The sequence below is a fragment of the Apis florea genome, unplaced genomic scaffold, assembly GCF_048593485.1.
Source record: "Apis florea isolate Af1SG1 unplaced genomic scaffold, ASM4859348v1 contig_2293_pilon, whole genome shotgun sequence".
Classification (NCBI taxonomy): Eukaryota; Metazoa; Arthropoda; class Insecta; order Hymenoptera; family Apidae; genus Apis; species Apis florea.
The window spans coordinates 6,803,715-6,830,563 of NW_028256554.1; the positions used below are offsets into that span (position 1 = coordinate 6,803,715).

At 35.2% G+C, this 26,849-nt stretch overlaps 2 protein-coding genes across 8 annotated transcripts in view; one reads left to right on the top strand and one right to left on the bottom strand.

The window, feature by feature from the left end:
• Positions 1-15,969, top strand: part of ec (ubiquitin specific peptidase echinus) — an 89,402-nt gene extending 73,433 nt beyond the window's left edge. For 5 of the 6 annotated variants that reach the window (XM_086904007.1, XM_086904009.1, XM_086904008.1 and 2 more), the window contains 8 exons: positions 2,064-2,198; positions 4,689-4,853; positions 8,276-8,410; positions 9,042-9,311; positions 9,534-9,908; positions 10,147-10,569; positions 10,685-10,985; positions 11,080-15,969. In XM_086904007.1, coding sequence (XP_086760133.1) covers positions 2,064-2,198; positions 4,689-4,853; positions 8,276-8,410; positions 9,042-9,311; positions 9,534-9,908; positions 10,147-10,569; positions 10,685-10,985; positions 11,080-14,849 — 5,574 coding nt within the window. In that variant the 3' untranslated portion in view covers positions 14,850-15,969. The remainder of the gene's footprint in view (positions 1-2,063; positions 2,199-4,688; positions 4,854-8,275; positions 8,411-9,041; positions 9,312-9,533; positions 9,909-10,146; positions 10,570-10,684; positions 10,986-11,079) is intronic. The other variant, XM_086904010.1, reaches the window with a different exon arrangement.
• Positions 15,970-16,324: 355 nt separating this feature from the next.
• LOC100866272 (membrane metallo-endopeptidase-like 1) lies at positions 16,325-22,605 on the bottom strand. Of its 2 annotated transcripts, XM_031917180.2 has the most exons (18): positions 22,446-22,605; positions 21,780-21,949; positions 20,822-20,983; positions 20,605-20,688; positions 19,901-20,112; positions 19,612-19,818; positions 19,416-19,529; positions 18,946-19,087; positions 18,699-18,816; positions 18,406-18,496; positions 18,167-18,343; positions 17,991-18,091; positions 17,840-17,898; positions 17,667-17,718; positions 17,505-17,572; positions 17,265-17,410; positions 16,841-17,002; positions 16,325-16,606 (listed from the first exon to the last, which is right to left on the bottom strand). In XM_031917180.2, the coding sequence occupies exons 1-18, from the start codon at positions 22,463-22,465 to the stop codon at positions 16,427-16,429; spliced, it is 2,265 nt and encodes a 754-aa protein (XP_031773040.2). In that variant the 5' UTR covers positions 22,466-22,605; the 3' UTR covers positions 16,325-16,426. The 2 variants fall into 2 exon arrangements, with proteins under 2 accessions (XP_031773040.2, XP_012343386.2); XM_012487932.3 differs by lacking the exon at positions 22,446-22,605 and having other exon boundaries at positions 21,780-22,011.
• Between the last annotated feature and the right edge of the window lie 4,244 nt (positions 22,606-26,849).

Genomic DNA, 26,849 nt, shown 5'->3' on the forward strand with positions numbered 1-26,849 from the left:
GCACGCGTTGAGCAAGCAGCCCGAAGCGGTGCGTGCCGCCGACTTTCTACGTGTGGCCACCGTTTAGTTGCGAAACTAAACTCGTTTACAGTACAACTCTTTCTCTCTCTTTCGTGGAATCGTGGACTTTTTTGCACAATCCTTTTTCGAAAACGCAAATCTTCGGCAACGAGACGAAACGGATCGAAATTGGCGTATTTTCCACGATGATCGAATCGAGGAGGATCGAATCGAGTTTCGAAATTCGTTCGTGTTCGCTGTGTTATGCTGATTAGGGAGAAAGAAAACGTTTAAAAGGAGGATTTCGTTCGGGTTGCCGATCCCATTTACATAGACTGGATTTGCATACGTTTACGTAACGGGAAATTGAGAGTACGTGGGCGTTATGAGTTTCCTTTTGCATCCATTCGGCGCTTGATACGCGGCGGAGTAACTCGGCCTCTCGAGATTTTCGTTAATTCCGCATTTGGTCGTGACTCGTCGTCGAATCGTGCAATTGTGACGTGTCTTTTGCTTACTTCGGCGTGAAATAAATTATTATCGCTATTCGTTATTAGTTCGAGTGACGATGATTTTGATTCTTAAGGAAACTTGTTGATAGTAATTATCTCTCTCTTTTTGATAATAAATATTTATGTTTATTTATAAGTTGAATATTTAACAAATGAAGTAATATCTTTAAGAATTTTTCGAGCTGATTTCAGCGAATTTTGAATAATTTTAAAATCTCACTTCTTGGAATAAATGAATCGATACAGTTTGAATGAGTTGAATGGGATTGTTTGACATTTACAAATGTATCGTAAGGTTGTATGGAAATGAAAGGTTGAAGAAAGGTGAAAAGTACCTGTCGCCCAAAACAGGATCACTTTAATATGGAAATTTCGTGTTCGAATTCATGAATAAATTATACGAAGTAACCTCTTTTTTTATGCGGCTACCAAATGCGGTGGAAAATTTATTTCTTTGACAAAATCTATTTTATTCGTCGACACTTTGTCTGCTTCTTATAGAAAATTATTTTCGAAGATTATTGATTATTTTATGTTGTACAAAAAATTGTACAAAAAAATATTTAATCAAATATTCAAATATTAAAATAATTCCAAAAAAAGTGTATATTATGTATTAATTTGTATGAATTTGTTAAATAATGTTGCACAATGTTACTCATATTTTTATGACATTTATATGGTAATTGTTATCCAATGCTCGAGAAGTTTCATACGATATTACGCAATATATCTTCATGCCTCGTGGCCAGTGCATCTTTTGCATCGGTAACGCGATACGTGTGTCCTACAAACAGAGATATTTACACAGTCTTTGCGACACGTGCACTCGCTCCTCGTATCCTATTCTGTTCACGAAACGACTGCATATAGCCTCAAATGCCCTTATTCATCAAAACGTTTCATCGTTTAACGCTATGTCACCAGCGTTGAATTGAATACTCGAGTTATTAGCAACCTTAGAGCTCATCTTCACGCTTATCATATATTAGCAAACGTAAAACGTTTATCAATGCAATTAAACAGAAATTGACGCAACACGATTGACGTGGTTTATCCTATATTTTCGTAATATCTGTTGTCATCTTTGCTTCTTGCTTTTTATTCAATTTTTCTTTTTTTTTTTTTTTTTTTTTTTAGATTTCTTCATTTATCTGTAATTTGTAAAGATAAAATTGCAATTGCACATCCATTCAACAAGAAAAAAAATCAACCTCAAGAGTACTACGTCTCACAAAATTCTTCTAAAACAAAACAGATTTACCTTGAGCCATTTGGACAACAAGAACCGTGAAACGCACCGAGTTAACCGTAAAACAATTCTTTTCAAATGTAACAATAGCAACAACAAACGCCAACGACTCGTTAGTCCACGCCGCATAATATCACAGCGAAAGGCCTCTTGAGATAAGCCATTAATCAACCGAACGCTTTAAACAATTCCTTTGGAGCGTGTTCTCCTCCAACGCGACAAAAGCCGCCCTCCCCAGCCTCCCTTTATTTTTCACTGCCGTTTAAGTAATTCGTTCGTCATCTTGTCGTTTGTTGCAGGACCTTTTCTCCCAGCTGCAGTTTTCGCAAGAGAGCGCGTTGCCTCCTGACACGCTGCGCCGTGCTCTGGCCGAGAGTTTTCTCGATCAGCAAAGATTCCAGCTTGGATTCATGGACGACGCGGCGGAATGTTTCGTAAGTGGCTATTGCCTAGTTTCTTTTCCCCTATTAAGTCTTTTTTCCAATATGTGGTTATATTTGTATGCATAGATGTGTATTGCACGAAGTTAATAGTTAGGTTTGCTGTTGAACGGTGTGTTGAGCGATAATTGACCACAAGTATGACGATATTTGTTATATTTCATGCGTGGAAGAATATATGCGAAAGAACGGTGGAAAATTCTTTGAATCCAGATGAAAGGAGTTCGTTTTTTTTTTTTTTTTTTAGAAAATTTACGAGATTAATTAGGTGGATTATGGAGATGAAGAATGAAAGGAATGAATGAGAGAAAGTATATATCTCCATGATTGACATGAGGGTTGATGTATCCTCGTGATTTTCGATATCATTTTATTCAGTGATAAACTGTAACGCGTGTTCGCGTAATGTATGTCAAGAAAGACAGTTTTATCGAGTTGCTTATTGTAGCGTAACGGTATTACGAACGAGTTGCAACATACTAAGCGTAGTATTAAATAGAATGCGTTCGAGGTTATTGATCAGTATATTCTCAAACTATTAATGTCACGTCAATTATCAAGTTAATTTCATATTCTTGACAAAAATTATACCTTATAAACCTTTTTTTTTTTTTTTATAAGATACAAGATAACACGTTAAACCGCTATAATCGTCTATCAATCTGCATTGCATTCGATATGTGCATCTTGTATCCCTGAAAATCATTTATAAATCAGTACACGAAATACCCACAATTTTAACGATCATCAACATGCAAAAACAAGTTATTCTCCTGTAAAAATTTCATCATCATACACTTCCATAATCTCGCCAATCCCGAGCAGACCTCGTGGTACAGTTTTCGAGTTGTTTTTGCCCATTCATAAGAACGATCGGCCATTATCCACTCCCCCTTCTAACTATTGGCCGCGATCGTATTAATCTCTCTCAATTTCGACATTCGCGACGTCGATGTGTTGCGATTTCCTTCGATTTCCCGAGCGGTTTACGATCCTGAATATTCCATCGCGCAAAACCAGTTCCACGTTTCCTCTCCGTGCAGTGGCCGAGTGTATCGCGGATTGCCTCAGCCGAGCGTGGCCGTAGGTGACTCACGCGAATACGCACCGGTGTTCACTTTCTCGTTTACACGGGAGTCACGTTTAGATTGGGTGTCGTTTCGTATGCGCATGCGCGTGTATGCGTATGTGTATCGTATGTGCGCCGACATCGGTCGGCATACACGCAAAACGAATGTATAACGAATGCAGTCCACGAGTGTAATAAACGCAGGGACATGCGTATCTGGAGCGTTTCAGGGCATGCTGATTGGATTACTTTCAACGACTAATTAAACGACTCGATCGTGGCAGTGACGATTTCGTGTCGTTGGCCTTGGAATATTCTCACCGTTCCAACGTTTGGAGTGATTAGGTAGTGGATCAGAAGAATGGTGTACGGTAGGCTGAGTTTAGGCGTAGTATCTGGTTTAGATTGTTAGCGTGGTATGCAACTGAAGCTGTTTGCTTGAAGAATGAAACGAAAATTGCACGATAATAACGCGGAGATGAAAATCTCGTTTCCGTATCTATGGAAGATTTTACGAGAATACAATTGTCAAACGATGTTATTCTTCGTTAAATTGAAAGTTGTCAAACGTACGTTATGCTAATTTCCAATTTACAGTATTAATATCTCGTAGTCAATTATTATCTACGATCAAAGATTAAAATTTTATCTTACGATCTTAATATAAGCAATTTGTGTACATTGCGATTCCAGTATTTGTAAGTACAATTTAAAATCGAATAAATTCGAATTATATTATCTTCCATTAGTTACGTCGATGAATATATTTTTAAATAGTATTCCTAATAGCGGACCGGATACTTATGTTTCAAGACTTGCTGCCATTCGGATAAATTTACGACTCGCTTTATATTTCTTCCAGCAACGCTGCTCGTTGGAAGGATGGCAGAGAAAAGAATATTATAATATACGACTTTCTATGGGAAGGCCTTATGGACTTGCGTGATTGCTTTTCGCGATTCGAAATCATTATTTTTAACTTTGTGTCTTTTGTCATTTGGATTATTATCAATCCTTTGTTGCATATGCTTTTTACACGATTTATTTTATATTCTCCATTTTATATTTTATATATTCTCAATAATAATTGAGAATTATAAATGATTTTCATTAATATATCATTCTCTTATAGCTCTTATTCTTACAATTTTTACAAAACATTTCAACAGCAAGAAATATCGTTAGATTTTTAATAACAAATTATTGAATCGATATATTCTTTAGAAAATAACTATTATAACTTTCTTTACAATAGCAATAAAACAGTGAGATAAATTAATCACATCTTACATGACGAGCATCCTGATAATTATTTTTTCGAATTACCATAATCGATTTTATTTATTTTTAGCGATGTATCATCAACGAACGTGACGATGATGGAGATATAATATTACATATTAATATTATTGCAGGAAAATATTCTTCTGCGTATACACCTTCACATCGCCAGCGGAGAGGCGGAAGACATGTGCAGCGCCAGACACTGCGTGCCCCACCAAAAGTTCGCCATGACATTGGTCGAGCAAAGCGTTTGCGGAGCTTGCGGTGCCACCTCGGAGCCTCTGCCTTTTACACAGGTTAGTCTGATCCACGAGTTCTTCGTCAAAGGGAATTCTAATCGACGTGGCTTGCGTGCTAACTGATGAATAAATTGACACTGAGCTTTGATAACAATTGATTAAGAGTGTCCTGGTTTAATTGAGATTTGCACAATGCAATATATAGAGAATTGAAGAAAATATCTTGAGTTTTGAACATACGAAAGAGAGTAGTAAAATATTATGTTCAAGAGTGGCCATCCGTCGAATTGTTTAAGATCGATTCCAACTTCTCGCTTTTTAATCATATTCTGAAAAATCGAGTAGCGCAAAAACTGATAAAAGAATCGCAAGAATACTGTTTCATCCCAGTCATTAGCAGTTGTAATCAATTTCTTTCGTCATCAACTTCTCTTTTTTTTACCCCCACTTCGTCCCTGAGATTCCATCGTATTTAAAAGCATTCCTCTCATATACATATCCAATACAGAATCTCTCGATAGCGCGCGGAAAACGTGTTTCTTGCGAAACGTTCCATTACGTTTCAAGGAGAATTCAGAGAATAATAGTTTATCTTCCCTCTTTTTTCCCTCGACCGATCCATCTGTCCACACGATTGCTTCCTTGTCGTCAAACGTTTCTTTTCTCACGTAGCCTGTAGCAGGTAGATCCGGAGATACGATCAAACGAAAGAGAATCTCAGGTAAAATTTCGTAAAGTTTTCTCGTATTCTCTCGTGAGATCGACTCGTTTGGGGGTGGTCCAGATAGTCGAAGAGGGTTAACGAGGAAGATAAACGAAAGTTAGCCCCTTCGAGGGGTCGGGTTTGAGAGATTTAAGCGACTTAAGGGAGAAGCCCAAGCGAGTCTAGATACTGAACGATCGAGTCGCGTCGTGTAAACGGATTAGCTGATCGGGATTTGACGGCTCATTGGCCGCGAACGACCAAGAGGAATGGAAGAGGATGGATTCTGAGGGTCGATGGGGATACTGTTTCGCGCAATAAACTCGAAACACGATTGGAAGGGTGTGGGAAGCCAACTTGGAATTGGTAATAGGCACCGAGACCAATCGGAGGGGTTGTAATTGCTTCGAAATAGGGATCTGCTGAAGTTTCTTAGAGTTTGTGTTCGTCTGATTTGATCTTGATTTAATCTTTATTGAAGGGTTGACAAGTTGTTGATGTTTAAATTCGTATAATAATAAATGAGTTTTGTGGATTATAATAAAATTAGAAATTCTAGGGTTCCCTAGAATTTTATTTCCTTGAAATTTTATTAAACAATTCTTTGATATCAATTTTTCTTTAATCAATAGAGAATTTTACGGAAATTAATTCGAGGTAATGTAGTTCTATACGTAATTCAATTTTCCTTTTTATTATTATCATTATTTCTATAACGAAGTAATAAAAGTAGAAAAAATTATAAAGTGTTTGTTTTTACACCAAGTTTCGAGAAACTTAATCATTATGAACGTCTACCTAAAACCTAGAACACGTTATCGTGTTTCTGCTAAACTGGCCCTAGTTCGACGAGTTTGAGTTATTTCCGCCTCGACAAGGAAAGTGAAACTCTCGATTATTCCTCTCTGATTCTGTGATTCGCGTTTTGATTACTATGATACTCGTGATTTTCGCTTTCGTTTGCGATATACTCAGCTTAATTTTTATTGCCTCTCTATTTATTTACATAGAAAAATGTGTTTGTGAAATTGTTTCTATTATACGAGTGGGTAAAGAATGAGGAAATGCATAATTTCTATTGATTGTTGACCTGAATGTACAATTGCCGTTGAAACAAATATTGCATAATGTAATTGATCAAACGCAATACCTTTTTGAATATATTATGAATATATATTTGAATATGATATAAAATGAATTTTATATTAATTTCTTTTTTTTTTTTAGAATTTAAAATCGAAAATTTGAGAATATAAAATTTACTTTTATAATGTGTATAAAGATAATGTATTCTAAATGTTTTTCTTTCAAATTATACGAAAATATGAAATTAGAAAGATATTTTTTAAAACTGCGATATTAAAAGACTAAATTATTATTACTTATTGATGTCATAATGTTAAAAAAAAAACTTTATATTGATTATTTCTATGAATCTATTAAATAAGTTAACAAAGAACATTAAAAGAGCCGGACACGTTTCTTTATCATGGGAATGAATATATATCTCACGGTGTATGGAAGAGTTAATTAAATTTCTAGTTAGCAACATGGAATTACTTGTGGCAAAGTTTCGATATGAAAACCAAAACCAACCACGGGTCCTGAACAAACGCAATAACGAAAGTCGTATTTCGCTCGTGGTACTTCGTAATTACTCTTTTTCTATGATAAAATTATATAATTTTCTGGGAACTTCGCACCTCGTTATATTTTCATCGGGCATATCCCATTTTTCCCTTTCATTAATTTTTTAATTCATTCCACGAGAAATAGCTTTTTGTTTTGCGAAAATCATAATCCAACTTCCGAGTTCCGATGCAACGATATTCTTCTACTTTTCTGTCTGTTATAAAATTTTTACAAAGATTTTAAAATTACCAAGAATTCGTGATTTCTTAAATATTTGATAATATATTCGAAATTAGAACAGGAAAAAATGTAATTAGGAATTCTCTAGAAATTCTAGAATTCCCTAGAAATTTTTATATCCTTAAAATATTAAGAATTCAGAATTTTTTAATAAAAATTGCAACACGAATCTTAAATAAAATCCTTCTCATTCTAAAAAGTTCTGAAAAGCGAAAGAAAAAAATGAATCCCTATTCAAACCATTCAAATCTCGTACTTATTCGAGATAATAAATCAAAGCAAAGCGAATTAACGTGTTTCTCAATCTCGTCGAATCTCGAAGAATTGAAAAGAAAAGTGGACGTTTCCCAACTCAGGGCAAAGAACAAAAGCAGTGCCCTTTCGAGCATAATCAATGCGCAGCTTGGGTATAATCGAGCACAGACCAGGAACAACTCACGTGGGTGGAGTTGGTTCTCCCTCTGAGCTTGTATCTGCCGATTATAAAAACGCAAAACTCGTTGCAATCTGGTATCGGTCATGGCCGATCGCTTTTACCAGCTGGCTACTACTATCCCGAGTCGATGAAAGGAGAGAGTTCGAGAATTAAAACTTTTACTTTTTATTTTATTTTTTTTTTTTGTTTAAATTGCAATTTAAAATTCTGTGAAAATATTACGCAAGATAAATTATATACGAATTCCTTTGATATAAATATTTTCTTAAACTGGAAACTCTACTTGAAACATATTAATACGTGAAAAATTATTAACCTGTAATAAAGAATAAAAAACGCAATCTAGACTGAAACCTGAAGATAATTAATTAGAAATGGAATATTAAAAAAATTGAAAAATCTTCTCCATTTTTTTCCCATGAATTATTCGTTTCCCCATATATTCACAAACTTAAATTTTATTTCCAGATGGTTCATTACGTATCAGCATCAGCACTGACGTCGCAGGCTCGACAAACACCACCGAATTCTCGAAACAGTCCCGATCTATTCGGTCAGCTTCTTCGAAAAGCCGGAGGCATGGGCGACATCAGGGATTGTCCAGTGAGTAACTTATACCCACTTTCTTTTTTCCACTTAACACAACTCCATGAAATATTTAGTTTAACGAATCACAAGTTTGCACCTCGAAACAGTTCCGGTGATTCTGGTTTGATTCATTCGACAAGATCCGGATACTCTCCTTTGGCCTTTCTTGGAAATGATCCCGCGGACTTTCTCTTTGGAAGTGGAACGATAACTATCATTCGGGCTATTTGATCGACCGTATAAGCGCTGTAGATTCACTTATAATCTGCAACCGAGAAATTCTTCTCTCTATATTAGTCGGAAAAAATAAATGATTATTACTCTTGATATACGTGTTAAGAAATCAGTAATTTAATAATTATATATCAGTTAATCCTTAATTTTCATGTTCATTGTTAGATAATTACGAATATTTGCTCGTTTTCATTATTCATTTATTCCAGTCAATTATGTTTGTTTTATTCGATAATTGACCAGCGATTAATCAGAAAAATTCAGGATTGAAGAAAAGAAAAAGCGAAACTTCAAACTAAGGGGACGATTCATTTAGAGATGAATTTAAATAATCTAAAAAGTTAAATGGCTCTTTCGTTCAGAAATGGTCGATTATAAATATTAAAACGAACTTTTTTCTTTTGATCCGCAGAGCTCTTGCGGCGCGAAAATACAAATATGTCGGACCCTGATGAACCGGCCGGAAATCGTTTCCGTCGGAGTCGTATGGGATAGCGAACGGCCTTCGTTGGAGCATATCATGGACGTTTTCGCAACCGTGGGAACGTCCCTCAGATTGAGCGATGTTTTCCACAGTGTGGTGGACTCTCGATGGGGTGCCTCGACCGTGCATAATCTCGTTGGAGTCGTTACGTATTACGGGAAACACTACTCCACCTTCTTCTTCCACACTAAACTCAAGGTTTGCATAGAGATTACACCGTTTACCCCCTCAATTACCCCGATAAGTAAATCATATCGAATTACACAGAAGTCAATCTTTCTTAAATTATATATATTATTTATATTATATTTATATTATATTATATACGAAGCTGTTTTGTAGCAGCACTTTGCTCGTAACTCGTTCCTTGCCACATCAAATTTTCGAATTTTATTCACCTTCTTTTCCATCGTGGTTCAGGTGTGGATCTACTTTGACGACGCGACCGTGAAGGAAATTGGCCCACGTTGGGAGCAAGTGGTGGAGAAATGCAGGAGGGGCAGATATCAGCCACTGCTTTTGCTGTATGCAACCCCCGGTGGGACTCCAGTGAACACGGAAAACGCACCGAAAACCGTGACTCCTTTCCCGAACGGAAATGGGCTCAAGACACCCCCGAAAAATAACGTTCGACGATCGATCACCCCCAGCCCGGAAAAACCATCGATCAACAGTACAGCCAGACGTGCCATCACGCCCAATCCCGACAGCCCCCCTCACCCTTATACGCAGCGTAGGATTTACAGCGATTATCAGAATCTGACCGACATACAGAATAATATATTTGGGAATCAGGTGAGTTTCGATGATCAATGATGCCATATGTGATTGCCTGTTTAGAGTATTATACAATAGAACATTTTTAGTTCGAGAGAATGGTAAAAAAAAATTTGAAAATTATAATTCCTTTGAAATAAACACGAATTTTTCCTTTTGAGTTTTTTGAGGATCACTCTTAATGATTATATCCTACAAATATTTTTTAATAAATATAAGACGGGAGTAAATAAAAGATTTTACTTTGACATTGAAGGGTGTTGATACCGTGGACGGGGAGGTGGAGTCGAAATATATCAGTCGACGGGCGGTCGAGAACGTGATGCAGCAGCAGAAGAAGCAACAAATGCAGCTGACACGAAGCCTGAGCGCGGGCTCGACACCGCAGGACGCCATCAGTATTCCGGACCACTTGAACGTGCCGCGGAGGCGAGATTCCGGGAACTGGTCGGGCGATCGAAACAGCGCCTCCTCGAGTTCCTCCACGACGATGGACAATCCGTATCTGTACATCGTCAATAAAATGCAGAGGAACTCGGGCGTGCCGAAAAGCCCGACCAGCAAGTCTGGAGAACTCTCGAGCAGCAGCAGCGGCCATTACGACGCCGGATACGATTCGTATTCTTTGTCTTCCACGGACAGCCTTCCGCTTCAACAGGGTTTAAAGCATAACCTGCAGGTACGTTACAAATAATATATTTTATCATAATATATACGTTGTATCGAGTCGAATTCGTGGATAGATAATTGTAATTAATTGAACTTAGAGTTAAATCGATTTACTTAACTGATAGCTTGCCCAGATCCCGGAAGGCTACCAGGCTTCTTCAGGCGACGACTGCGAACGTCTGTGCAAGGAAACCGACGCGCTCTTGGACAAATCCCGAGCGGCCGAGGATGCAGGCGATCTCAGCACCGCTGTTGCTCTGTGCAGCGCAGCCAGCAGCAAAGCTAGAGCGGCCATGGACGCGCCGTACAACAACCCTCACACGATCACCATAGCGAGGATGAAGCACAATACTTGCGTGATGAGGACAAGGAGTTTGCACAGAAGAATGTTGCAGGAGCAAGCAACGGCCAATGGAGAAAAGGAAGGTCGGTTGTTTGAAAAAAAAAAAAAAAGGAATACGAATAATTAGTAACGAATTTTGTAATTTTATATCTTTAATATACGTGTATATGATCGTAGAAGGCGCGCTAGAAGGCAGGCATTCTCGAGAGAACAGTAAATCGGGTCAACACTCTCGACAGAGTTCCAGAGACAAAGGGAATCATTCCAGGCAAAACAGTCGAGAACTTCTGGTGAACGCTCCAGCCGCGACTAGCGACAAACCTACCACGAAGAGCATCGAGATTTATGCCACGTTGCCGAAAAAGAAGACTCTGCGCAGCAAGGCGACAGCTGTGAACGTGATCGAGGATGAAGAGTACATGTTATACGACCGGCCGATGCAAAGGACGGGTCTGTTCAGCCGTACGAAACGTTGCGATGACGACAAGAAGGACAAGAAACGGGCACGTAGCGAGGAGAGAAACAAGAACGTCTCGAAAGACTTCTCCATCGCGCCTACCCGATCTTCTCCCTCGCCCAAGGGAGCAAAAGTGGAGAAGTCGAAGGAGAACGTAGACACGATTGCCAACAACGCGAGAAACTCTCAGTCTAGTAGCACAAGTAGTGGGGAGCAGAAGCAGGGGAAGAAACAGCACAAGATTCGTAGGAAACTGTTAATGGGTGGGCTGATCAAGAGGAAGAACAGAAGCATGCCGGATCTGCGCGAAGGGCAGGATGGACAAACGAATGCTAGCGCGGAGGGAGCCTCCAACACCTTGCCAAAGCAGTCGGTGGACGATTCCAGTGTCGGTTTAAAAGGGAACGAAGTGTGCCAATCTTTGAGCGGTTATCTGTCAGAGGGACATCTCGAGTTCACCGGAAATAACAACGGGAGCCCGAGCAGTACGAGCAACCCGAATCTGGAGAGAAGTCGTCTGATGAGGAAGAGCTTCCACGGCAGTGCTGGCAAAGTGTTACACGTGGCGAAGGTTCCACCGCCTCCTCCGCTCAGGACCACTTCTCAGCTTAGCAAGTCTAAGTGTTCGGGCGAAGTGCACAACGAGCAGCAATCCGAGAAATCGGTCTATCCAGCGTCAGAGGGTCAGTGTAATCCGTCGAATCCGCCCCAAGAGCAGAATGGAACGTATTGGAATCACGTGAACGCGACCAATTCGACTGGCGGAGCGAATAGGACGTCCAATTATACCGACTACTCGTCCGAGTCTCATTCCCTTCCGTTTTTGCCCTCCTACGCTATGGAGCAGAACGCTGCGAACGCGTCGTGTCCATCGGGCTACAACAGCAAACCGAGAATTCAGGATGACGTGGTTCAGTATGCCAATGGTATCCTGTACGAGCCCACGTTCGTGGTCACAAGAGCGGATGTGCACAACGAGCAGAGTCCTGTGAAACAGCAGAATCAGTTGGACTCGTTGCCTCCTTATCCCGAGAGCGGGAACGTTTCACATTCGAGGCAACCCAGCGAAGATTTTCCTCCCCCACCGTATCCTTCTATTCACTCCGTGTCCCATTCGAGGCAAGCGAGCGAGGACTTTCCACCTCCACCGCCTCCGATCGACGAGAGCTCTACCAATCACGTCCAGGAGGGTCAGCAACAGTACCAGCATCAGTATCAGCAGCAACAGTATCAGCAGCAGTATCAACAACAGCAACTGCAACAGGCGACTGTGTCAACGCAGCAACAACGCCAACAGGAATTGGACAATCAGCATATCATCAATCTGTTGTCTCAATTGCAGATGAAGAGGGATCAGATTTTGACCTGCGACCCTTCCAGGGAGGAGAAGAGGCTCGAAGATCAGGAGGAAGAGGAAAAATCGTCCGGTGTGACCTGGCTGCGCGAGTTGCAAGCTAAACAGGCGGAAAGGAGAATGAAGAAACAGGGTCCTTTCGAACAGGATGCATCGAAAGGTAGATCGTCTGCTCCGACCATACAAGGACCGACGATCGCTCGAAGAACGAGTGATCTGATGATGAATAGTCTTGGTCAAAATTATGATCAGACCAGTCGCGACGTACCTGATTGTCCAAGAGTTGTTTCCTCCGTGAAAGACATGGCGGCTAGATTCGAGCAGATTAAGCTGCAGCCGGCGAAAACGGAACCCGAACAGAAGATCTCGACGAAGCAAAATGTGAATTGTGCTTCTCCTTCGTTGATGGAAGGTTCTCAGGATGTGCAGCACGAGGAGGAATCGAGGCCGATGAAGCTTTCTACGGAAAATCTGGCCAACTTTACCAAAACTGAATCGAACCAATCGATCATGAATTCGAGTTTCGAGTCGAGCTCGAGCCAGAACAGTTTTATCTCGACCACAGCTCCGAGTAATATCATGCAAACGCAACAAAGTGGTTTAAACCAGGCCATCATGTCGATGTCTTTGACGTTGCCGCACGAGAATGGTTTGCCTATTGATTATCCCGAGGATGACATCAGCGAGGTTGCCATGCAGAATACTATTCAGAACACGACGATTCTTCCAAGCGAAGACGATATCGCGCCCAGGAAGGTGAAACGACGAATAGGGAAGAAAAAGAGCGTGTCGTTCTGCGATCAAGTCGTCCTGGTGGCTACAGCAGAGGACGACGAGAAAGACTCTTACATACCCAATCCTATCCTGGAAAGGGTTCTACGTTCGGCGATGAACAAACCGGAAACTGCCCAAGTTCTTCGAGAGATAAGAAGTCTTCAAGAAGCGGAGATGAATCGAGAGAATTGCGCTCCTACCAAATTTCAACAGCAAACTCTACCGTTAAAAAGTGAAGCTGACAGTGTTCCCGCGACCCCTTATCAGGATCAATTAAGAAGCGTGAACCCGATACCTATCCCAGAAACTATTAAACCTCCTTTGGGAAGGCAAAATTCGAACGAATCTGTTGGATCATTGTCAGACAAGAAATTGTGTGGTTCCTATGGCAACGAAGGACAAGATGTCGTGAGAGACAGTTACACGGGGCTTCCCAATGTTTCCAAACCACCCACGTCCTACTCCCCTCAGCTTCAGCAACAGATAAGATATTCTCAAAATGGATACATGCCATATTTGCAATCCCAGTCAATGTATCCTCAAGCACAGATGTCTCATCCCAGGAATCAAGGTATTCCTCTGTCTCAAACGCAGAAACCAGCCAGCCCTTACCCAACCCAAATTCAATATACTCAGAACAACGTGCAGCAACAAAAATCAATATGCCAAAAGAGTACCTATCAGACTTACTACCAACTCGAGCAACAGCACAATCAGATGAACAAACAAATGTCACAACAACAACAGCCAAACGTGAACCAGAGAATTATGAACCACAATGCGAGCCCTATAACCGTTCAACACTCGCAGCAGCAATTCGCATACCCGCCAACACAATCTCCAAATCCGTACCAGAACCAATACAGCCACAGTTCCTATCAGGGTTACTCCTATCAATCGGTTCCTCAGCACGGTAGAATAAACCAACCGCTTCCACAGTATCAGCCACCACCCAATCCACCAACCTCTTATCAACAACAACAGAATATGCAAAATTACCAACAAAGACACGATAATTACCAGAGATCACCGCAGAAGATCGACCAGCAGAACATATTGGCGCCCAATCAAACGTATCCAAACGCGTTGCAGAACGGTCAAATCCAGTCGAACATGAAATATCCAACTTACCAGCATCCTCCAGTTTCGAAGCAGAGCAAACAGATGCACTTCGTCCCTACGTCGAAGGGCAGCTCGACCGTGACCCAATCCTCCACGTCTTCTTTGCAGAAACCACCCCCGGTCGGAGGCGTTGCCAGGACAGCGCCTTGCCATCTCTGCCGGAAGAAGCAGGTGACCGAGCCCGCCATTTATTGTTCGGACTGCGACTTTTACATGTCCCGTTTCCGGCCAAAAAATTGATGTTCTCGTCAATCAAACTATTATATAACGAAATAGAGAATCGACGAATCGATTAGATAGATAGAAGATGATTTTTTGTAGGACGTGTATAGATGAAGTATAAATATAGCGTAGGATAGGAGTGTTCTATGCTAAGCTTCTTTCTTTCTTTTTTTATTTTTGTATGTAACAACGATGTATAGAAAAGAACGAGCAATAATTATTACGTAGAAAAAGTTTGTTTAAATATTCGAACTTGTTAAGTTTTGTTTCCTTCTCTTTTTTGCTTGTTTCGAAGTGTATGTTAAATCGTTATTTAAGCATACAAAATTTTAGAAAGAGTGATAAAACTCTCCGCTTTTGTACAAAGTTAAGTTAGTTAGTTAGTTAGTTAGTAGTAGTAGCATCGTCGAAGACCTTCATCGTGCAGCTATTGAATAGATTTACTCGTTGTACCATTGATCTTGTGTACTTACCTAGAGACGTTTGTAATTTATAGATGGATCATGTAGAAAGACTTTAGTCTCGTGTTTTCGTGTATTTTAGTATTTTACTATAACGTATCGAATATCTTCTTTTGTTTTTTTTTTTTTGTATCATTTATCACTTCTCACGTTTTTTGTTGTATATAGATCGTTTCAACGTAATGCTTAAGTTTCTTGTATAAAATCGATGTAAAAATCGAGTTTTTAGAATTTTACGAGGAAGCGTTTCCGTTTCACGCATACAAATGTATTAAAATCCGCATCAATTCTACTTCGTTCGAGAGACAATTTTGTCAGAATTGTGATACTAGCCATGCTATACAATAGACTCTTATCGTTAAATGTAGATGGATCGCGCGTACGATCGCACGGTCGCAAAATCGTGAGAAACAACGGAAGCGTGGACATGATCTCTGTTGAAGAAGAAAAAAATAAACGTGAAGATTTATATTTTATGTTGATAGGCGTTGATGTTACGTATAATTATTGTGTACTTAACGATTACGTTGTATTGTAACGATTGTCTATATGTATTAGATCGATGTACAAATCCTCGTTCCCGATTTTATACGTTTTGTATGAGTATTTTGTTTTAAAAATACTTGATTTTCTTCCGTATGAAATTGAATAAAGCGCTGTCGAAATATTTCAACACACAAGATTCAGAATCATTTCACGCCCGAATAAATTAGTATCATTGCTAAAAAATAATGCGACGATGAAGTAAGAAAAGAAAATATTTTGAATAATTTTGAATAAATGAAAAATTAGAAAAATTTTAAAAGAAGAAGAAATTTTAATTTTCATATTGATGCATATGAAATAGGAGGAAGTATTCGTTTCAAATTTTATTAATATTAATATATTCTCTTTAATATTTACAATTAAAGTTATAATTTACAATTAAAAACAAAATTAATAAAACTGCTAAACTAAAACTTAACATTTCAAAAATGTGCTTCGATTACTACGTTCATTTTATTGCTTAAAAAACTATTAAAAAAAATAAAATTTATTTTGCATAATAAATTTAATAATTTGTTAAATACATCATGTTATTTCTTCGTTCAAACTTCGTCTATAATTTATCAATTAACTTTGTACATAATTTTACTAATTCCAGAACGTACACTTGTGTTGTCGATTCATTGAACTGTTTCGCGAGCATTTAAAAGTTTTGGAAAACGCGTCCATATTGGAAAGGGAACCTATAATCCGATACTTCACGGGGCTGTGCTCGTCTTTGTTCACTATATTTGCCTCGTATTCCGGCCTTATCGAAGAACACCAGGACTAAAATGGACTTGTGTTAATTAAATCGAGAAACATTTAAATTTTATATTTGTTGAGACATAATTAACACTCGATAATGAAGAGATGATAAACAATTATTTCCAGTCGATTTTTAAATTGAAATTTAACTTAATAATATTCGAAACATTTAATAATTAATTAAAAAAAAAAAAATGAAATCTTCTATACCGTAGATATTTCAAAATTATTTCAACGTTTAATTAAGTAACTTACATTCGCAAAGGATAAAAAGAAAAGTTCGTCGTTGGTAATATTTTCTAAACCTGGTAACTTGGTTTGTGGTTTTTGTTTCGCTATTTTCTTGTACGCTGAATAAGCAATTTGTATACCAATTGAATCAGCCATATTTTCATCTTCGGTTAGATATCCATTCAACTGAATTAAATTAAATTATACCTTATTAATAAAACTTTTTTTATTCGGGTATTTGATACATGTATCACATATATGTATCTTTTAGATAACTATTTTCTGTTGTAAAAAATTAATTAGAATCCAAATTCTTATCAATTGCGTAACTTGGATGGTTATATAATATTAACAAAGTAATTCTCGCGAAGAAATAATCAACATCGTTTCAATCGATTAAAAAATCATCGAAACTTTGCATCCTCGAGTGTCAATGAGGGAGCCTCACCTTAAAAAATTTCCCATCTTCGTCTGTGACATCAAGTACATAATTGTTATACTGGTCGACAAAACACATAGATTGTTTTTCGAATTCTTTTGATATATTTTTGGAATTCCACGGAATTTTGTAACCCTCTTTATCAAATCGTATCCCTGAATAAAACATAGACAAATTTGTGCTTACACGAATTTTTTTAAATTTATCTATCGAACAATGGTTTAAAATCATCTTATATTAGATGTTTACCTTCGTTATCGAAACTGTGAGATAATTCATGTCCAATTACAAATCCGATCGTTCCATAATTAACAGCGCTGTATGTTAATAACATTTACATATTAATTCGATTATGAATGTCCAATACAAGAGGTGCAATGATGAATTGAGTTAAGAGATAAAGAAGCTTACTCTGGTAACGTATGCGTTAAATAAGGATCTTGCAACTCAGCTGCTGGTATGACTGAAACGATGATAAATTTTAATAAGAAAAATTTTAATTCTTAAGAAAAAATTAGTTTTTTTAGTAATATGCATATACATAAAAAATATGCAAATTTTATCTTCTTTTTAATAGTACTCACTTATCGAATTGATTATTTCAACATAAAACGCATTAACTGTTATAGGAAAATCTAACCATCTGAAGGATATAATAAAATCAAATGTAAATTAAATGTTTTAAGCGTTGAATATTAAATTATTTAATATTTTCTTCTTTGAAGAAAAACTCACTTATCTTTCATAACAGACTGCCTGAATTTTGTCAGACTTTTTAATAATTCGTTCTTTTCGCAATTTAAAATATTTTGAAAATAATCCGATCCTATTTGAAGCTGGAAATAATTGATAAAATCAGATTCATATAAACAATATCGTGCATTTTGTTATAATTGCGTTAAAATGAATACTCCATCGTAATATCGAATAACAGCAGCATTGTCCTTATACCAATCTGGATATCCAATCTGCGTTTGCAGATTATCCAATTTTTCCACCAGTTTCTCTTTTATGGAATTTGACAGCCAACGTGTCCGATCTATGCGATGTCTTAATTCCTCTTTCATTTCTTCAACCATTTTCGTCGTCTTAAATTACAATAAAATAAAAATTTGTCTTCCGTGTAAAACTAGTCTCAAACAAATATTACCTCGTGAATAACGTTATCCGAGATGTATTCCTTAACGAACATGTAAGAAACCGCATTCTTCATTCCAATATTGTTCGCGCAAAATTCCCATCTAAATGAAAAAAAAAAAAAAAAAAAAAAAGTCATTGTTTCCAAACACATATTCGCTATGTTTTTAAATTTCATAATTTAAAGTATTTCTTCTTTAAAGAAGATAGAATAATATCAAAGTTATTCTTCTATACGATGCGATATCATGAAGGTGATATGAAAAAGAAAAAGAAAAAAAAAAGAAAAAAAGAAAAAAAAAATACCGTGGAACAAAATTGGACACGTTATACGACGACAATGACATCTTGAACTTTATATCCCTCATCTCCTGCGTAGTGTACAACAAAAATTTGTCGATCATGTTCCATTGAATGTAGTTCACTAGAAACGAGGGAAACAATAAAACAATAATGTTGTGAAAGTGTACGCGTCAAAAGAAAATCTCGAAATTATAAGTGTAACGAAGCCAATGTAAATTATTCACTATTCGTACACGATTTTTGTAATTACCCAGCACACGTCGAGAGGTCTTTCCAAGTAAATTGGCCAGCTTGTGAAGAAATATTGGATTGTACACTATAATAGGTTCGGATGAATTTATGTCGATATTAGCCACTTTAAAAGAGTATTGTATCATATCCAAGAAGTCTATCTGCAAATATTACTTGTAAAACACCTTAGCCTGTATCGAGTGTCATGATTGCCCGTTGCTTCGAATTGTCTATCGATGATTGATGCATCGTGACGAATCGATACTTGTGAATCAAAGCAATTAGAATCGAAGAATAGCTATTGGTATAAGGAGAATGATTGGAATAATGTTCACGTTATAGAAGAAAGTGTGTCAATCTGGCATTGAAAACGTTAAAATGAGATTTGATCTTGGAATTAAATAGAGCAGAAAGTTCGTTTCGAAGAGTTCGTATTCAGATTTATTCGTATTCTCGAATAATTATTGGAATAATAACGATTATTTTTACCTTTGCCGTAGACGCATTAACACCAGAATTATCATACCATTTCTGCAATTGTTCGATCGTCATTCTTTCGAAATTATCACTAACGAAGTGACTTTCCTTCCCACTTTCGATGATCTGTGACAAAAACAGGAACAACATGTTTACGTTTATTACACATTACGCGAATTATTCCTTTAATCCAAGAAGAATTGATCACCTCCAACAATTCAATCTTGAAACGTAACATTTTCACTATATCGATAATTAAATGCCGACGATTCAGAGTGTATCCTTTTTCTCTTGCGAAAGCTTGAATCAAACGCAATATACCTATCGTGAATTGATCGTCATCGTATAAAATCATCTCGAATATGTTCATAAATAGTCTTTTTCTCGACAGAGGATACTCAATAGCTTGATCTATCTGCAACACGAAACTTTTCTCAGATTAAAATTTTCTAACATTATCCCCGTTATACGTTTCATCGTCGCATTTTATATCTCACTATTAACACGTAGCGTTTCGTATTGTTCAAATCGATTTCATATTCGATATTGTAGAAAGCGCTGTTTCCCATCAATATCATGTATTCCTTGTCGATTTTCTGCCACGGTGTTTTATCGGGATCCCATTCGTTGTAGGGCATCGCTATAGGCCATCCTCCAGTGCGATCTAGGATCTCCTGAATCGGTTTAATGCCTCTCTTTTCAATTGCGTCTGTTGAAAGATTTGTAAACGAAAATTTGCGCAAAGCTTTGCATTCTTTCAGAGGAATGCACTCCCCCTATAATAATTATTCGAACAGAATTAATACCTCCAAGAACATTGTTTTTAATCTTTTTTTTAGAGAATTCTTACAGCTGCAAGAGAATTAAAAAAAAAAAGGAAATTTATTCGAAGTTTATTCAATTCGAAATCTCGAAATTATTCCTCTAAAATGTTTATCAATCCTTGAAAAGATGGAAATTGATCGTATATATCGCGTATAATAATTAGTTCAATTAAATAATTAAGTTGCCTCTTCTGATTATTTAATTCTATTATAAAAGAAAAAAACATATTTTAATTTTTATTACACAGTTAATAATAACTGTCCGCGCCAACAGATTTAATTATATTTTGCATATACACGGATGCAAATTCTTTCGAATAATTATGCACGTGCTAAAGTTTATTCTCTCATATCAACATCGACTGCGATTTTCCTACCTACATCCATGCAGGAACGATAAAATTTCTTGGCCATTTTCACCGGTGAGATGTCGGTTGATTTTTCCTCTTCCGAAAGGATTTCTTCAAAGGGACAATTAAACAATATATGAGCGTACAATTTACATATAAATAATATACGAACGTAATTGTCAAATTCACGTATTTCAGTCTCTTTGGTTAAAAGTTAAAATAGATGGAGGAAATAATTTCTTGCCTCTGATACGGTTATTCGTTTTATTCGCTTTAATCTCATCCTCCGACCATTCGACTTTGTTGTCTGGTATTGGATTGTGCTTGTTCCACGAACCGCAAGCATATTGGTAGAAATTTTCGCAAGGATCCACCGTGGCATCTCTGTTTTCTTCAATTTTTCTCGCTAGGATAATAGATTATATTGATCATAGATAAAATTGATCATATCGTCTTCTCGAATATTTGTGTAAACAGCGATTGTATAATCATACAAGGTGAATTTTTTAAAATTTGAGAAATGAAATTTGGATAAAAAAATTTTTTATATAAACGTTCTAATAATAAGAAGCTTGTAAATTTTGTAATATTGTGAAATTTTGAATGATCGATAAAGAAATATTAAAGAAATTAGAAAGAATATATATAAACATTTTAAATAATAATCATTTTTTTCTTCAACTTTATATTCATGTATGCATCTAAAAAAAAAAAAAAACAGGAAAGATCTAAAAAAAAAAGAAAAAAGAGTTTCAATTGTGCTTAGATGATCCTCGAATGAATCAAGCAAAGACATTAATGTCGAGACAATTGAAACAAATAATCAAATTACTGACAAGTCATTTACTTTTTAATAGAAAAAGATTTATATCTAACGATTAAATTCAAATTCATTAATCATAAATTTCTTCATTTATACCATTCAAACCAAATATCATAAATACGAAAGAAAATTACGCGCTTGCCAAACGAGATACAACACGATTCTTCGCTACTGTGATTTGTCTCGTGTATTTCTTCCTTATTGTTGTGCTCGAACAACACGTGCCATTCCAAAAGATTTCTCTTTAGTGTTATCGTTCGATAATTTATCAACACTGAAGAACACAGCCTACAGGCTGTGTTCTCTTATATAATGCAACTCATTTGCGAGAAAATTGCAACTTATGTAAATGTTACGTCACAAGAGCACACGAACGTACCGATCTGGTAACAGTACTCAGTCTCACAAATTCTCTGCTCTTGATTTTCACGGTACCCGTTGTGTTCCAAGTTCGCATCTGTGTCGTTCGTGTTCACGATCCTCCGGATCTGTACGAACGACTGTGAAGAAGGATACAAAGGAATTGCAGTAACGATTGACAAGTGACATCTGTAAAGAAAAACAAGAGAGAGAGAAAAAAAAAAGAAAAAAAAGAAGGAAAAATCATTCATGAATTATTCCTCAACGAATAAACAGTATGGAGTAGTAATGGCATTAAGGAAGATACTTTATTTCAGATCCATCGCGAACACTATGCGACAGATTATTCATTTTATGATCATATTTCACTGTTTTTACAATATATTCCCGCGTATTATTGTCCAACAATTTTTATCGATGATTTCAAATAAATGATATATTTGAAACATCTCTCTCGTTTCCTATCGATCTTTAAATCAACATTGGTGATTATACACCTCCATCTTGCTTATTATCGTGACGTACATTTATAAGAAAATTAAATAAAATTTAAAAATATATCAAAATCGTTTTATTAAAAGTATATAAATTAATTTTCTAAGGCTCGTTTTTTAACGATTCACGATATTACATTAATAAAATACGATAAATTAAATTTCGATCTCGATTACGTTTGATTACTTACATTATCCACGACAGCTGCATAGCTACTGAAGAAGCGGAATCCTGGACTGATGTATGCGTCGTGGCAACGAGTTATCCAAAACTCGGTAAAGCAGCCGTCTTTTTCCCGCGGGTGCGCTTCTTTACGCTCTTTTTAAAATCGCCGAAGCCAATCGCTACACAAGGCTAATTTATAAAGTATGTTTCATGAAATAAGACAGGTATCGCTAGATACGCAACGAATAATTGATTTCTCGGCCGTCACGGTACGACATCCGGATAACAAGCGGGAATGAATCAACTAAATGGAAAGTAATGGCAAATAAAATCTTTTTTTTATATATAGTTATATTGTTGATTATCATTAATAGACGATTCATTTTTTTAATGCATTCTAATGAAGATAATAATTTAATAGATAGCCTTTGAATATTTATATATATTTTTTTTCAAGTCTCGTGTTTCCTATACAGATAATAGATTGAAAAACGAAGAAATAATATTCAATAAAAAAAGAATTGGGATTTCTTTATATAAATATTATTTGTTGGATATAATATCACAGAAAAATTGTGACTTTTTATAATTTATCACGCATCATTAAGCGTTCAATAACGATTTTAAAGATCTAACTTTTTAAAGATAGAACAAGGACTAGCGTGCCTGAGAAAAAAATAATCGGCGAATAATTCTACTTTCGATTCTCAGTAGAATAAAGATATATTATTTGAAAAGTTCACTTCTCATTTTATTTTAGTACATGTGGTGTATATGATGAAAGAAAAATCGTATCTCTGCTAATTTATTTATTTATATATTTTTCTTCATTTATGATAATTTATTGCATTAATGCAAAAATGACTATCCTATCATATTCTTAAGGTTATAGGTCAAAAATTTAATTTTTTAAATATACAATTATCAATATCAGAATATATAATCATCGCAAAATTGTCAAATTTCTACCAAAATAATCTATTCATCAGAATAAACATGGATGTTTCTTAAAATATTCTATTTAATATCGTATGCTTTTTATAGCAGATAAGATTATGCACATCATACTTTTCATGTAGTTTTCAAAAATAGTTAGATAAAATAAAAGTTATAAAGAAGAACGGGAATATCGCATATTCTTTTCTAAATATTTTATTCGAAGTATCGAAATCTTGTACCTTGTCTATGATCACACTTCACAAAACTAAATATAGACAAAAAAAGCAAAAAGTGAGAGAAGGACAGAAATAGGGTAAAAATTTGACAACTAATGCCATCTAGAGAGGACCGCATAAGAAACATAAAAAAAGACAGTAGATTGTGAGAAAAAGATAGAGACGGGATAAGAATGGACTATTACCGCCATCTCTTGACATTTTCCCAAAAATGTATTATATTTTAAATATATATTTTATATATTTTATATTATATATTAATGTATATTAAATTTTAAATATAAATTTTAAATATAAAAGATGACTATTTGTATTTTATCATAGAATAGATATATTTAATAATAACTCATATCTTTTATAAAAATATCAATCAGTTTATGGATTTTCAAGAATTAAATAAACTTGCCTTGAAAATAAAAAATTATGTTTCATCAAATTTAATTCTATTAGACACATGTTATTTTGTACATATATTAATATTTTACATTTTCATTGAATGTATTAATAATAAATATTGATAATAAGAAAAGTAAAAATAAATAAATAAAATATATCTTAAAGAAAGTTTTATTTATTTTATTAACTTGAATTCTATTCATTACCAACTATCATTAATTATTCATATAATCCATTTACTTACAATTGTATTTTAATTAAAATAATAATTTATGTTTTTTCACAAATTTATTTGTATCTCCAAATTTTTACATAAAAATAGCTTAATATTAACCTTAAATTTACATTTAGAAAAAATGCAATGTGTGAATTGTATGAAATGAATGTAATCCATAAAAATCTTATACGCATTTATTATATTCATTGAAATTTCTTATGGATTGTATAAACTTAAATTGAAGAAACTTCAAAAATTTGATTTAAACTTATAATTCTTTGTAATCCCTATCTATATACAAGTTAAATATTTTTAATTCTTATCTAAAAATCTATAAATAGTACTGACATGTTTATTTAATAATTTAAAACTTTGAGAAATCTATAAATCTATAAAAAAAATATATATAAATATAACCAAAGAAAGGAAAAATAATAATGAAATATGAACCTTTTTTATTTGATATTTAATTTTATATTGATTTTATAATAGTTTTTGAAATGAATAACATTAAAGAATTAAAAAGTAAAGTAAAATTTCATAAATTATAAGACTAATTATATGACTTTCCATTTTCAAATCTTGATGTAATTCTTTTTTGCACATAAAATAAAATTTTTTAATTCTTACTTAAATAAAATCTAAAAATATTATCTACTTACATACAGAAAAATTTAAAGATTTTTAAAAAATTTAATTTCCAAAAAAAACTTAAATTCTTCTTACCTCTTTAATTGAAAATATAATTCTTGCACAAAAATTTAAAGATTTGTTTGAAACTTCATTTATCAAAAAATATGATTATAGTCACAGAAAAGAGATATTCTTTGAAATAAATCTCCTTTGATTGATTCCAATATAATTTCTGAAAATCAAACTAAAAAGAATTAGTAAAGTTTTACACAATGTAATTACTTTCCAAATGAGAGACTTATGCTTCTTCTGAATTAATATATCTGAAATAAACTTATTTATTAAATTAATAATTAAAAAACAAGACAATCAATAACTGAAACAAAAATATGTTATAAAAGTACATATAATAATAAATAATAAAAATGTGAATGAAATAAAATGTAAAAATTTATAAAAAAAAAAAAATATCTTGTGTAATTCACAATATTAATGCAAAATTTTCATTTTAATGCAACAATGATAAAAAAAACATGAAAATTATATTGCTACTTTAATTCAATCTCTGAATTAATTAATCCAATAAAATCAATACTAATGAAAAAGCCAGTATGCAAATTGGCCAAATGGAATAACAACAAAAACTACGTATTACTAAAACGAGCACAATGACAAAGTAGTAACAATGACTTCCTATTCTTTAGATCTAAACCAGATCCAAAAAATGAGAAGCCATTCGTTGCAGCCCTCTTCGTGACAGTTTGTCGGGCCTCTTCGGTCTTCCTCCTTCGGGCGCGATGCCCGCTGAAACTTAAAACTAGGCTCGAGATTTTCTATCTTCGCATACAAAAAAAAAACCGAGAAACTGATCAACGATCGCAATGATCATTGTACATGTGCAAAATCTCGAGCTCAACGTACGTTTCGAAATCCATTTCGCGACCACGACCACGGAATTCGAAAAATCGAAAAGCAAAGCTAGAAACACATGGTCATTGATGACCATTCGACTCATGACAGAATCTCACTCTCGATTTTTCAAATTTTATTTCCTGAAACAGGTTGTCACGCGAGAACGCGCCTACCCGACCAGAGACTGCGACAACCTGCCCGGCCCTACCTACTTATGATTAACAGACAAACCAGAAGTATACTACCTATCCTACCTAACCCTATATTTAAAAAATGGCAAAACAGGCATACCAACACATTCATTCCACGATTCTCACGCATAATACTCGGGCGCAAAAGCCTACACTAGGGAAAGTGTCCCGGGACACCTCCGACACCCGAGCTTGGCATACTTCTTTCACACTCTAACTTTACGTACCTTTTTCCTGAAATCGAGTGACGATGGTTAGCGACCCTTGCGTGTAACGAGATAAAAAAAAATGTGCGTAACTTAATTTTAATTACAAATATTTATAATTGAAAAAAATGTGGCTTTTAAAACAATTATATTTTAATATAATAATAGAAAATTTGGTATCATTATTGTAATTTCAAAAAATTAATATTGCATATAAGATGTTGCTAGATATATTATTGAATGAAATTAATAATTGTGAATATTTAAAAAAAATTGCAAATTATATGAAATAATAAATAAAACGACGCAATTCCACAGCCTAATCATACACACACAATGTAGAAAATACGTCGTGCACGATACGCTAATGCATCGTCAATCGCTGAAAAATTGTTATAAGTTTATGAACTATGATCATCATACCCATCGCCTTTCTCTCATTCAAGTAGCACCTGAGCACGTGAGTGAGATCCTGGCAATAGATATGGAAAGGGTTAAATCTGAAAATCCTGAGCTAAAAAAAGATATTAGCATATCTAACGAACTAATATTCTTTAATTCAAGATTTGTTTATTTTATTTTAAATCAATTTAATAAATTCATAACATGAATGAATTAATATTAAATACAGAAAGATATCAATAATGTGTATAAAAAGACAAAAAAATTTATTTATGAAAGTAACAAGAAATAACTTTA

Bases quoted from the DNA above. Each gene is read 5' to 3' on its own strand.
- LOC100866272 (XM_012487932.3), bottom strand. From the start codon at position 22,011: ATGAATGATTTTTCCTTCTTTTTTTTCTTTTTTTTTTCTCTCTCTCTT. The intron at 19,088-19,415 runs GTAAAAATAATC...TAATATTTGCAG, and splicing joins TTAATGCGTCTACGGCAAAG to ATAGACTTCTTGGATATGAT. The intron at 17,573-17,666 runs GTAAGCTTCTTT...ATTAACATACAG, and splicing joins TTAACGCATACGTTACCAGA to CGCTGTTAATTATGGAACGA.